We start from the raw sequence: 12,198 nt of genomic DNA on the forward strand, positions 1-12,198 counted from the left end.
AGAGTGCTGGGATTACAGATGTGAGCCACTGCACCCAGCCACGTGTGATTTTAGATGGAATCTGAACACGGTATTAAAAGATTTCTTCAGACCAGAAGAAAAGCAGCTATCTGAAACATTTTAGTGCTGGCCCCAGAGCTGAAGATGAACAGGGAAGCGGAGGATTGGCCTGACAGCTGGCAGCAAATGGGAGGAGCCCTGACCTCCAAGCACTGATATGACTTCTGTTGGTCATGGGGCCTCTTGGAAAATGTTCTTCCATGAACTATTGTTTAGAAATGTGTATAATTGCCTTTCTTTCCCTGACTTTAAGATATGTGACTTGAATTCACATGTGGAGATTAGGAAATAGGCTGGGCTGGGCGATGAGATTCTGGCTATAGGAATCCTAGAAAACATGCTCTACAGACTGGGCGCAGTGGCTCACACCTGTAATCCCAGCACCTGTGGAGGCTGCGGCGGGTGGATCACTTAAGGTCAGGAGTTTGAGAACAGCCTGGCCAACATGGTGAAACCCCATCTCTACTAAAAATACAAAAATTAGCCGGTCGTGGTGGTGTGTGCCTGTAGTCCCAGCTACTCGGGAGGCTGAGGCAGGAGAAATGCTTGAACCCGGGAGGCTAAGGTTGCAGTGAGCCGAGATCATGCCACTGCAATCCAGCCTGGGCGACAGAGTGAGACTCCATCTCAAAAACAAAACAAAACAAAACAAAAAACATCCTGTACAATCCCCATCAGGGAAGATTTTCTCTCCCACAAACATTTTAAGGACTTGTTATTTCGTTTCAAACATTTGCAACTCATGTCACAGATGGAGAAAGTACAGATACCTGTGGAGGCATCCATGACAGGCTTTGTCTGGGATGAGGGGATAACTAAGGGACTCCCTTGTGGTTTTCTTTCTCCAGAGCTTCGGAGACGAACGTCAAGTTCTCAGGTGATGCCTAAGTCTACGGTAGTGTCTGAGTTTGATCTTGATGTTTTTTTCCTGCCACAATACAGCACAGAGAAGCAAAATACAAAGAAAGTGCTGTTGTCATGGGCTGGGATGTAGTCAGATGCATTGAAAACAGACACTCGGCACCAGGGATGAGCAGTCTCAAGTTTTTCAACTAAGTCAGTGTTTTGCGTATCTATAGCAGTGGGTGGTATTTCCATCCGTAAATAGACTGAGTGAGAGGCTTACTGTGGCGCATTATTAAATGAGACGTCCCAATCTCAGAAACATTTATACTATCCTGTCAGAGAGACTCTTGAGTGTATTGGGTTGGTAGTGATTGTCAGAGCATGGAGGAAGGCCTGAAAGGTATATACTAGGTTTTTGCCATTGGTTACCATGGGGAAGTGTTGAGTGGAACAGTAAACAGGGGAAAAAAGCCTTCAAACATTCACACAAAAATTAAAGCATTGTGAAGGATATTTCATCCCCCTAAAATTGTTTAGGATGTGTGTGTGCACCTAGAGAAATAGTAGGATGGATATAAAAATGTTCATGGAGTTTATTTCAAGATGTTGGGGTCTTAGCATGTTTTTGCTTTTCTTCTTAAATGTATTCTGATTATTTTGCAATGAGCATTTTTTATTTTTATAATCACAGAAAGAACCCAGTCTTCAGCTCTTTTCATTGCAAGGAAAGAAAAAATACTCTAGCACATTTAAAGGCACTTAGGCTCAAGGCCTGAGGTGTACGGGGTGGGGGCAGAAATAGAAAGTGTGCAATAGGCAGCTCCCTCTGGTAGAGCTGGTCAGACACCAAGTCTGAATCTCAAAGGAGATGGTGAAGAGTCCTTGTGGGCCTTGGGGGCAGGGAAACCTGGGTTCATATCTTACTAGTGAGTTTTCCTGGTGACCTTGGTCAGAAACCTTATTTGTCCAACTCTTCTCCTGTAAAATATGGAGATTACTGCAGGCCACTTTGCATTTTTCTACTGAATGAAGCATCTTTCCGCTGAATGATGGATGGATGAATGAATGAATGGATGCGTGCTTGGTTCAAAGAGACATATGTAAAGTCTAAATACTCAACAAATGGCAGTTTTTCCCCCTTGGTCCTCACGTTCTGTTGTCAGCCAGTGTACCTGGGGAGTGAGTTCAGCGGGTGGGGTCCTGTCATACCCTGGGTTCTGTGTTCCTTAGTGTAATCTTACATGGGGGTGGATGTGGACTTGGTCCAACTGCTTCTCTTTATGCCTCAGCCTCCTTAACTGTAAAATGAGGGTTGTGTTAGTGCCTTGGAAGGATTCAAGGAGATTCTATACAAACACTTGACATGACGCCTGGCAAATAATAAGTGTTTAATACATGTCACAGTTGATAAAAATATTAAGAACATTCCCCAGAGTGAATGCACAGTAGTCAGTACATGCTTCTGTAAATGGAGAGAAGACTAGAGTTCCTGACACTGAATAGATGGGTAGCTTCAAACAGCCTAAGCACAGACTGTGTTTGTGTTCTGGATTTGTGGACACTGGAACCAACTGGTGCTTATCTGTCTCATGAAAGAACAGTTCTTGAAGGTATTCTGCAAACATACCTGTGGTAACACAGCCTTCTCCCATGATGATCTCGAAACTATGAGAATAGATTAACATTTATAAGATGCAAATTGTGCTTTTCTTTGCACAGATTCACCACCCACCCCTGCCCCCTCCTGTGGGTCCACATTGTCACTTTTTAAATATATATATTTTAACATTCTTGTACTTGCAGAGAGAACGAGGTGCTCAAAGTCCAGCTGAAGAAATATGTAGGAGCTGTCCAGATGCTGAAAAGAGAAGGTCAAACAGCTGAAGGTGAGGGGGAGCCTGAGCCCGGGTTGGGAGGGGCTGGGCTTTTTCATTAACACCTATACGTGGCATGCAATAGACATTCAACATGTGATGAGTGCATGTGTGGATGGATTAGAATAATGGTGCTGCTCAGGATTCCCGAAAATTAATCAGGTGGAAAACCTGATGTATATCCCTGCAAGATGCGTAACTAATACTGTAAGACTCACTTGCTAGACTATTAGCAACAGTCTTATTGATTTGTGTACTTAGAGAATTTTATGTCCAGAGTCTTGAGATAGTTGCATGGCAGTGAACCTTGTGATATGATGAAGTCACAGCAGGCCACGGGTGCAAGCCACAGAAATCCAAGATGATAGAGAATCAGAGTGGTGGACTTAGGCTGATCAGGTTCCAATCCCAGCTCTGGTTAAGTTTCCTAATTTCGCTGCACTTCAGTTTTTTCATCTCTACAATGAGGTTGGTTGATAGCACCTGCCTCATGAGGCAATCCATGTAGACATCTTAGCATAATGTCTACCATAGAATAAATGCTGGATAAATTTTAGCTGTTATTATTGTTATTAATTAGAAATTCCAGTAGACAGAAGAACAATCATGAAGATCTCATGAAATGAGGTGGGGCCGTGTGCTGCTTCTAAAATCTCCTAAACTATTTCTCAGGGCAGCCTGAAGAAAGGATCTTTAACTCTGGTTAATGTGTCTTGCAGCCCTCAGCCAAAAGACCAAAACAAAATTTCCTTAGAGACAAGCTCATAGAGTGTGGACATTTTAACGAATGGTGGGTGTTCCCCACATTCACATATCTCTCTCTTTTTTTTTTTTTTTTTTTTTTTGGTGAGACAGAGTCTCACTCTGCCACCCAGGATGGAGTGCAGTGGCACAATCTCGGCTCACTGCAACTTCCGCCTCCCGGGTTCAAGTGATTCTCCTGCCTCAGCCTCCCGAGTAGCTGGGATTACAGGCAACTGCCACCATACCCAGCTAATTTTTGTATTTTTTAGTAGAGATGGGGTTTCACTATGTTGGCCAGGCTGGTCTTGAACTCCTGACCTCAGGTGATCCACCCGCCTCGGCCTCCCAAAGTGTTGAGATTACAGGCGTGAGCCACTGCTCCCAGTCCACATGTCTTCAGAGTCAACCAAACCTGCACTGAATTCATGCTCACCCATGACCCCTTGACCGCTTGGAATTATTTTCCCATATGTACCAGGACATCACACCAGTGTCCTAAGAGCATTGTGAGGATTTTCCAAAACAATGAATGCAGAGTTTCTAGTATGGTACCCGGCGTATAATAAATGGTTGTTATTTTTATGGAAGACAGGATTGGAATCTGGCTATGACTTATTTAGTAATTGCGTGAAGACGTGAATGTTTTTGAAGCTTGTGTATTTCTTTTGGTTCCCATTTGATCAGGATCAGCTTATTGGTGATACTATTTGATAACATGCCTTGCTTCGTTCATGTTTGGGTCGGTAACTGTGATCATTCGGGAGGTTATCAGTGCAGAATTAATCATCTTTCTCTGTGGGCTCATGCCCTTCTCATACAAATATTGCTATTATGGCCCTGAATTCATTTCATTATACAGAATTATTTATATGTTGGTCTCTCAAGTTTTTATGTCTCATCTCTGTTTCCCCAGCAACTGGCTTTTTAGTCATTCACTACATTCATTACATGCTTTGAATGAATAGTATTTGTCTAGCCCTTTGCCCTTTCCAAGCAAGTTCAAATGTACTCTGATTTGACTCAGTAACCTTGTGATGAGCGGGTATTTTTCCATTATTTTAAAGTTTGTTATTAGGGGCTTAGGAGAGCTTAAGGGACTGGTGCATGTGTCTGTGGTAGAAATGAGCTCAGGCATTTTTCTCCAAACCTCTGGTTCTTTGTATTATAAAATTCTTTTAACTTTACTGTGCAGAGGAATTGCCTGGGGAGCCCATTAAATATACCTCTTTCCAGGACCCTGCCTCTGGGAGTTACGCCAGTGGACTTAGGATGAGGCTCTAGATTTACACTTCTAGATATGTGACTCTAATGCAGGTGACCTGTGGACAGCACCACCACCTTTTGTGAAATCTACACATTACTTACACAGAACTTGGATTCAATACAGCAAGACTATTAAAGTCAGGTTAAAAAGAAGCACCACTGGGCTTGCTTTTGGTTTGAAAACTTCAGCACTACACAATGCATTTCTAAGTCGGAAAATTTTGAGCGTGATTCTCCCCAAATGGGCATATGGAACCTACAATGGGCAGAATGGTTTTTCATAGCAGCTGAAGGTCCATTTCCCCAGGCCGATCCTGAGTGCCCTGAGCCATAGCTGGATATGAGCCATTTCAGGATGTAGTTGTGAGAGCTCTTACATAAATTAGAGCGGAGATGGTTACGTACATGTAGCGACTCCACCTAGCAGCAGTCTCTTACTCCTGCATTACTACATTCTTACGGAAAATGCCTCCAGGGTTTAAACAAAACAACTTAAAATGAACTTTTAGAATAGACATTGACAACCTTTAATTTTACAGATATCAAATTTCAGATTCCCACCCTATTTTTTTTTTTTTTTAAGAGGAGTGATCTAGTCCCTCCAAGAAAATCATTATTTAAGCAGCAAAATAAGGACTGGAATTTGGAATTTGGGTGGTGTCATTATCTATTGGAAAGTTTTTTTTTTCCCCCCTAATGTGGTCCAGAAGTGAGGTTGGGTTATTTGCCTCTCAAGTGCTGTTTTTCCTTGGTGATGTCAGTTTGCCAAAAGCCGATACCTTTATTTGCTCTTTTGAGTCTCTCACCTTAGGGCAAATTCTTTGTGCTCTTCCTCCAGCGTTAGAACCGTGGTGCAAGGGCTGCCATATCTACCGGGAACTCACCTGGCAGTTCCACTTCATTGTAACTCTTACTGGTCGTTTGATCAGTTCTGTTGTTAATGGCATTGGACACCCTTTCTCCTCCCCAGGGAGCCAGTGTAGGGAAGTTTCACTTATGAAAGCAGGAGATCCCTCTGAAAACTCATGCGTTCATTTTGGGCTTATTGCTGAAATTTGAAACAAGATGTTTGCAAGTTGGCTTCCTGCCTGCAGAGGCCCCTTGGCAGCTCACTGAGAGGTCTGGGGAGAACAGGTGTATCACTTCAACTTTAGGGTTGTGTGGACAGACTGGCTCGTTAGGAGCAGGCTCACGTTAGCCAAGCATACAGACAGTGATGGACACCAGAACACCTGACTCAACACTGGTGAGACACGGAGCTGCTGGGTACACCAGAAGGCCTATTCTCTCTCTCGCTGACTTACCTGGGAAGCTGGAGTCTCACCTGTTGGTACTTGGTAAGTCAGAAAGGAAGTAGTCGGGTGGTTCAGGAGTTTAGTGGTGTTGGGCCTGATAGAAACGTTCCCAGCACTGGGAGCAGGAAAGGTCTCTGAACTTGGTCAAGCTGTCACTTGGAGAGTCAACTTCTGGCTCTTCACACGGCCTTTTTCCTTTAAACACATATACATACATTCATTAATTAATTCGTTCCCATACTCAGTGGAAGAGAGCTTTTTCCTTTTCCAGCTCATGGTTTATCAGAGAGCCCTGACGAGCGCCGGTTCTGCCGGATGTCAGTTGGCGTTGAGGGAGTGAGGGCGGCTGTTACGTGAGATACTTTATATGTTCTGTTCTTATCACATAACAAGTGGTCAGCAAATTGTAACTTTGTTTTAACATGTAATTAATCATGGCTCTTTTCCCCTCAAGTTCTCCCTAAGAAATAGATGGAGGAATCAGACAAATGTGATCAAAATACTATTTTCATTACTGGCGGTTGATTGGAGACTCGGGTTTCACCTAGAACACTGATTGCCAAATCTAGACCCAGGAATCTCCCCTGTGAGGTACCAGTGGGTTTTCAGAATTACTTCTCAGTCATTGGGGTCCAAAGGGGAGAGAGTCCATTGGGGCGTTTCACTTTTTTTTTGTTTTGAGACAGAGTCTCGCTCTGTCACCCAGGCTGGAGTGCGGTGGCGCAATCTCAGTTTGCTGCAACCTCTGTCTCTCAGGTTCAAGTGATCCTCCTGCCTTAGCCTCTGGAGTAGCTGGGACTACAGGCACGTATCACTATGCCCGGCTAAGTTTTGTATTTTTAGTAGAGACCAGGTTTTGCCATGTTGGCCAGGCTGGTCTTGCCTTCCTGACCTCAGGTGATCTGCCTGCCTCAGCCTCCCAAAGTGCTGGGATTACAGGTGTGATCCACCATGCCTGGCCTGACCCTGTCTCTTTAAAAAAAAAAAAAAAAAAAAAAGAAAAAAAAAGAAATAGAGTAACTTGTTACTCATTTTTTTTCCTGAATTTATGGAGAGCCTTGTACTACTAGGTTGCAAAAAAGGAAAAACAACCCATGTTGGCCTTCTGCCATCCTGAACTTGACATAATAAATCTGTGTTGTCTTACACCACTAGGTTTGTGGTAATTTGTTATAGCAGCAATGGGAGACTAATACAGTTGAACGGAGCTATTGATTTTGTCTGTGATGTATATGGGCATCGTCTTCACTTCATCATCATCCTATGGAGATGGTGGTGGGAGGCTGATGTTTTGAAGATTAGGATTTTTTGGGTCATAACTCCCTGGCTGGACAAACTTGGTGCCTCAGAGGACAGCTCCAGCTTTTCATTTGTAGCCACACCTGGGTTGGGAAAACCTACCTTTTCCACCCACTGCCCATGCATTGTCTGCCTTTCTGGCCAAAGGAAGCCCTTGCCCCATTTTTGCACTTATCCATCTGGGATTGCTGATGCCAGACCTGGTGGCCAGCCCCCTCTAGATATTGGAGGGGACGTCTCTGAAGTTGTGTGGCATGGCCCCGCTGTCAGGTGGGCCGGTGGTGTCATTCTTCGGGTGTGGTCAGTGGTTGCATGTTCAGCTGGGAGGCTGATCGCTCTGATGTTCCCACAGCAGGGAAATTCTTGTGGAGGTCTTTGCTGCAAAACAGAACCATCTTAGGCGGTGGGCTTCTCCTGGACTCTTCCCAGGAGCGTTTGTCTGACATGAGAGCTTGCTGTGTGTACTGAAGAAGAGATCCTCCTGCTAGGATTGGCCACACGCGACTCCAGAGAGACACGGGTCTGTCTGTGTCACATGGCTTGTGTGACTTCCCCATCCACGTGTGGGTAGTGAACATCTGTGTCTTCTGCACTTGCTCCAGTTTTCACTTGACAGCGTCCTCACTCCCTGTCAGTCCTGTGATGTCGCTGGTTTCATCCTCGGCACGGCACTTGACCTTACCTGGCTGGCTCTGGCTAGATCTCAGGGCTCTCATACACAATCAACAAGAATTCTTGCTTTCCTGTTGGGCTGGGAGACTGGGGCTGCTGTAGTCCGCTTGTCTCCACATGGAGCTTGGGAATGAGGCCATCGCACAGAAAGAGCAGCTGAGCTGAAAGGCAGAGAGAAAGTGAGCTCTGATCCTGTCTTTAGGGTCCCTGAATCCAGCTGTGCCTGCTGTGACAGTCCCACCCTGGACCTTTTGGTAATAGGAACAGTCATTCCGCTAGCCTCCCCTGCTCCTGTTGTCAAGCTTGACTAGTTTTCTATAGCTCATGTGTTCTATGGCAAATTATTACCTCTTTCCTGGATACAAGCCTTTTCGTCCTTGTAAAGGGCGATTATTTCTGTGGAATTGTCTTTCCAAGTACAGTATCTGCTCCTGCACTGTAAGGCTTTTCCTCCTACCTCCCCTCTTACTGGATACTCCATTGTCATAACTGTTCCTGGCCACCGTAGCATAGTCCTGTTCCATAGCAATGGATTTTAAAGCTGCGAACTCTCCTCAGCATCCCCATGTAATTAATCTGCAGTCAACCCAGGGAGAGAGGGAGAAGGAATAGACCATTGCTGGTGTCCGTCAAAATAATCAGCAGCAAGGGCAGGAGACTGAGTGGGAGGAAGCTGACAGATGAGGGAGGCTTGGGAGCAATTTAAAAAGTTTGTTCTCAGAAACAAACGAAACAAAAAAATGGGAAGTTATCAGCCTGTCTGGTGTATCGTGTCTTTGCGGCTGTGTGGTGTGCTCAGCAATCCCTGCTCACACCCATGTGTGCTTTGTGCTCTGGCTGGGGTGTCAGTTTCCCCGGGGTGAGTCCAGTGATCCCTGATTCCACACCCACGTGTGCTTTGTTCTCTAAGGTGTTAGTTTTCCGGGGGTGAGCCTGGCGATCCCTGCTCCACACCCACGTGTGCTTCGTGCTCTCACTGGGGTGTCAGTTTCCCTGGGGTGAGCCCAGCGATCCCTGATTCCACACCCGCGTGTGCTTTGTGCTCTGGCTGGGGTGTCAGTTTCCCTGGCCTCCCAAAGAATGGCACAGGGTACTTTAGAAGGCTGATTCAGTGAAGATGGATAGTCATGGGCTAGATGATTCCTAGAGCCCACAGTGTTTCAGGGGAGCTTGCAGGGTAACTTTTTATTCTTTTTTTCTTGAACCATTGCAAGCTTCAGGGCATCTCTACATGGATGGCCTGCTGTTTCCACTCCCAGTGTGCACAGAGGCAAAGATGTCTTTGTTTGAGGCAGTCTTCTTCGGTTGCAAGGAATAGCAATCCACCAAAGCTGGCTCTGTGTGTGTGTGTCCCAAGTGGAGTAAACATGGAACCTCGTAAATCCCTTCACTCTGCTGTTTACTGCTTATGGTTTTCCCGTCCTGACTTCTTGACGATGGCCTTCAGTGCTTGTGATCTGGCTAAATTCCAGCCTTATCTCCCACCATCCTCCCTTTTGCTGTCTCCACCCCAGCCACACTGGCCTTTAGGCCAATCCTCAAATATGTCAGGCTGGTTCCTGCCTTAGGCCGTTTGCACGTGCTGCCCTTATGCAGGGACGCTCTTCCCTGGTCTCTGTATGGCTGGTTCCACCTTGCCATGCAGGTCACCATTCAGATGCTACCTCCTCTTGACTGCCCTGTCTTACCTTGTGCCGCCTCCCTCATTCCATCTCCGTCTTTTCATCATAGCACTTACCAGGCCCTCGAAGTATCTTGGTCATTGATTTTCTTGCTTATTTCTTCCCAGTGTTTCCCCTTGCACCGTACAGTCCACAGGAGCAGGGATCTTGGCATGTCTATTCCCCTGCTGTGTTGAAAATGCCTGCATAGTGCTTGATCCATGATGCATGCTCTGTAAATGTTTATAACATAAATGAATACAAATAAAATAGGAGCTGTTGGCTGCTGTTGGATCTCATGGCCTTTAGTTGATTTCAGATCTGTTGCAGCTGTGGAGAGCCTAGTAGTGGACAAATTCATAGACCTTCCTTTTAGTGCCACCCAAATAATGTGCGTCACCCACGTGAAACTGCATCTTTCAGCTGTGCCTCCAATTGGATTCTCCTGATCACGTGTGGTTTTTGCTTTTAGTGACCACAGCTAGCATGTGACTTTGACCCTGCCCTAGATGCATCTTTTGGAGCTCTTATGATGACAAGAGTCATAAAATCTGATTTAATCTGTCTTAAGCGAATAAAAGAGAAGTCCAGGAGTATCTGCCTTAAGGGATGGTTTGATCCAGGGGCTCAAACAATATCATCAGAAGTTTTTTCTTTCTTTCTTCGGTTTCTCAACTGTGTTACTTTTTTTCATTGTTGGGAGTGATGTGCTGGTAAACGTCTAACAAATAGCTCTCTGAAAAAAAAAAAAAAAAAAAAAACCCTGGTTTAGAATGTTTGCAGATTTCCATGGTGTTGTAAATCCTCCTTCTATGTCTGATTTCAGACTGCCAACACGATGTCACTGTTTGCAGAGTTGGAAAGAGACGCACACAGTTAGCTCCCATGAGTCAGTACACGGGTGCTCCCATCCCTCGCTGTGTGCTGGCCGCCTTCTCAGCCAGGTGTTCTCCTTGGACTAGCAAGAGGTTGCCAGCAGCTGTAGCTTTAGTCTTTCTAGCAGGCCCAGCAGGAGAGGAGCTTCTCTCACTGTCCTGTCTTTCCAACTCTTCACCCCATAGAGCAGTGGTTCCTAGTACTGGCTTTTACTGGAGTCACCTGGGAAATTTAAAAACATCCTGATGCTTGAACCCACCCAGATCCAAAAGTCAGTAGTGGGAATGAGGGTTTTTTGTTTTTTTTTTAAACTTCTGAAATGATTGCAGTGTGCAGGTTGGAGTGCAGTATTTGGGGGATATCCTTGGGGGATATCACTTTCCAATTAATGAAGTTCAGAGTCAGCAAATATGCTACAAATGTGCTGACACTCTCTGATTCTTGGCCAGCGGTTGATATAGTAAATTAGTCAAGGGTGCACTTTTCTTCTTGAATCCAGATTTAGCCTCAGAATTTGTCTCTTCAACTAGGCACCATTGAGTTAAGACCAGGGAGGCTAGGCCAAGCGTGGTTGCTCATGCCTGTAATCCCAGCATTTTGGGAGGCCGAGATGGGTGGATCACCTGAGGTCAGGAGTTCAAGACCAGCCTGACCAACATGGTGAAACCCCGTCTCCACTAAAAATACAAAAATCAGCTGGGTGTGGTGGCACGTGCCTGTAATCCTAGTTACTCGGGAGGCTGAAGCAGGAGAATTGCTTGAACCTGGGAGGTGGAGGTTGCAGTGAGCCAAGATCACTCCTCTTCACTCCAGCCTGGGTGAAAGAGTGAAACTGTCTAAAAAATAAAATAAAAAACAAAAACCAGGGAGGCTCAATGGAAGCTGGTCACCACCACTGTGTGAGTTAACCCATTGCCTTTACTGTGTGCCCCAATCCCTGCTCCCACAAGAATCCACCGTGGGTAATTGTATTTCATCTCCATTCCCGACCCTTCCTGTCCCACCGCCGTGTGCGCCCTCTCACTGCTCATCACGAAGCTGCTTTGCTGTTATGTTTGTCTCATGTGCCCCCATCACAACCACTTTACGACCCCACTCTTGGCTCATCCGGTCTCCTCTCCTAGAAACGCTGCTTCCCTTATGCTTGCTCAGGCCAGCCGTTGCATTTATGGTAAGATCCAGCTCTTCTCCTATCACCTGAAAGAAATCTAATTACTTGCATCTGTCAATTTCCTAAACCACTGTGGTGCTTGCTGGGAGCTGTAAGCAGAGTCTGGCATTTGCTTTTTGCTACTATGGGTTATTTTGTGGTCACATCTTGTGTGTGTGCTCTGTCTACTCTGCTAGACCATGTGACCACATAGGGGGCAGGCTCTGGGACTTAGAAACTTGCAGGTTTTTTCTTTTTTTATTAATCAAGTATACAATAGGTGCTTAATAAAAACTTGTTACCGGGGTCCATCCAAGTGACTCTCAGGAGTGATTTCAGTCGCAGAGATGTTGATGTAGATGGAAAGAGCATTCCCCGAGAAGGGAAACAAGTCTGGGGAAGCAGCATTCCACACCATTTAAGAGCTGGGAGATGATTCTCATTCTCCTTTCGTCTAG

At 45.5% G+C, this 12,198-nt stretch overlaps 1 protein-coding gene across 5 annotated transcripts in view; it reads left to right on the forward strand.

Annotated features, from left to right (window-relative positions):
• Window positions 1–12,198, forward strand: part of SNX29 (sorting nexin 29) — a 638,098-nt gene that overhangs the window by 213,415 nt on the left and 412,485 nt on the right. For all 5 annotated transcript variants that reach the window (XM_007986063.3, XM_007986052.3, XM_037989526.2 and 2 more), the window contains one exon: window positions 2,710–2,792. In XM_007986063.3, coding sequence (XP_007984254.1) covers window positions 2,710–2,792 — 83 coding nt within the window. The remainder of the gene's footprint in view (window positions 1–2,709; window positions 2,793–12,198) is intronic.

The sequence above is a fragment of the Chlorocebus sabaeus genome, chromosome 5 (assembly GCF_047675955.1).
Source record: "Chlorocebus sabaeus isolate Y175 chromosome 5, mChlSab1.0.hap1, whole genome shotgun sequence".
Classification (NCBI taxonomy): Eukaryota; Metazoa; Chordata; class Mammalia; order Primates; family Cercopithecidae; genus Chlorocebus; species Chlorocebus sabaeus.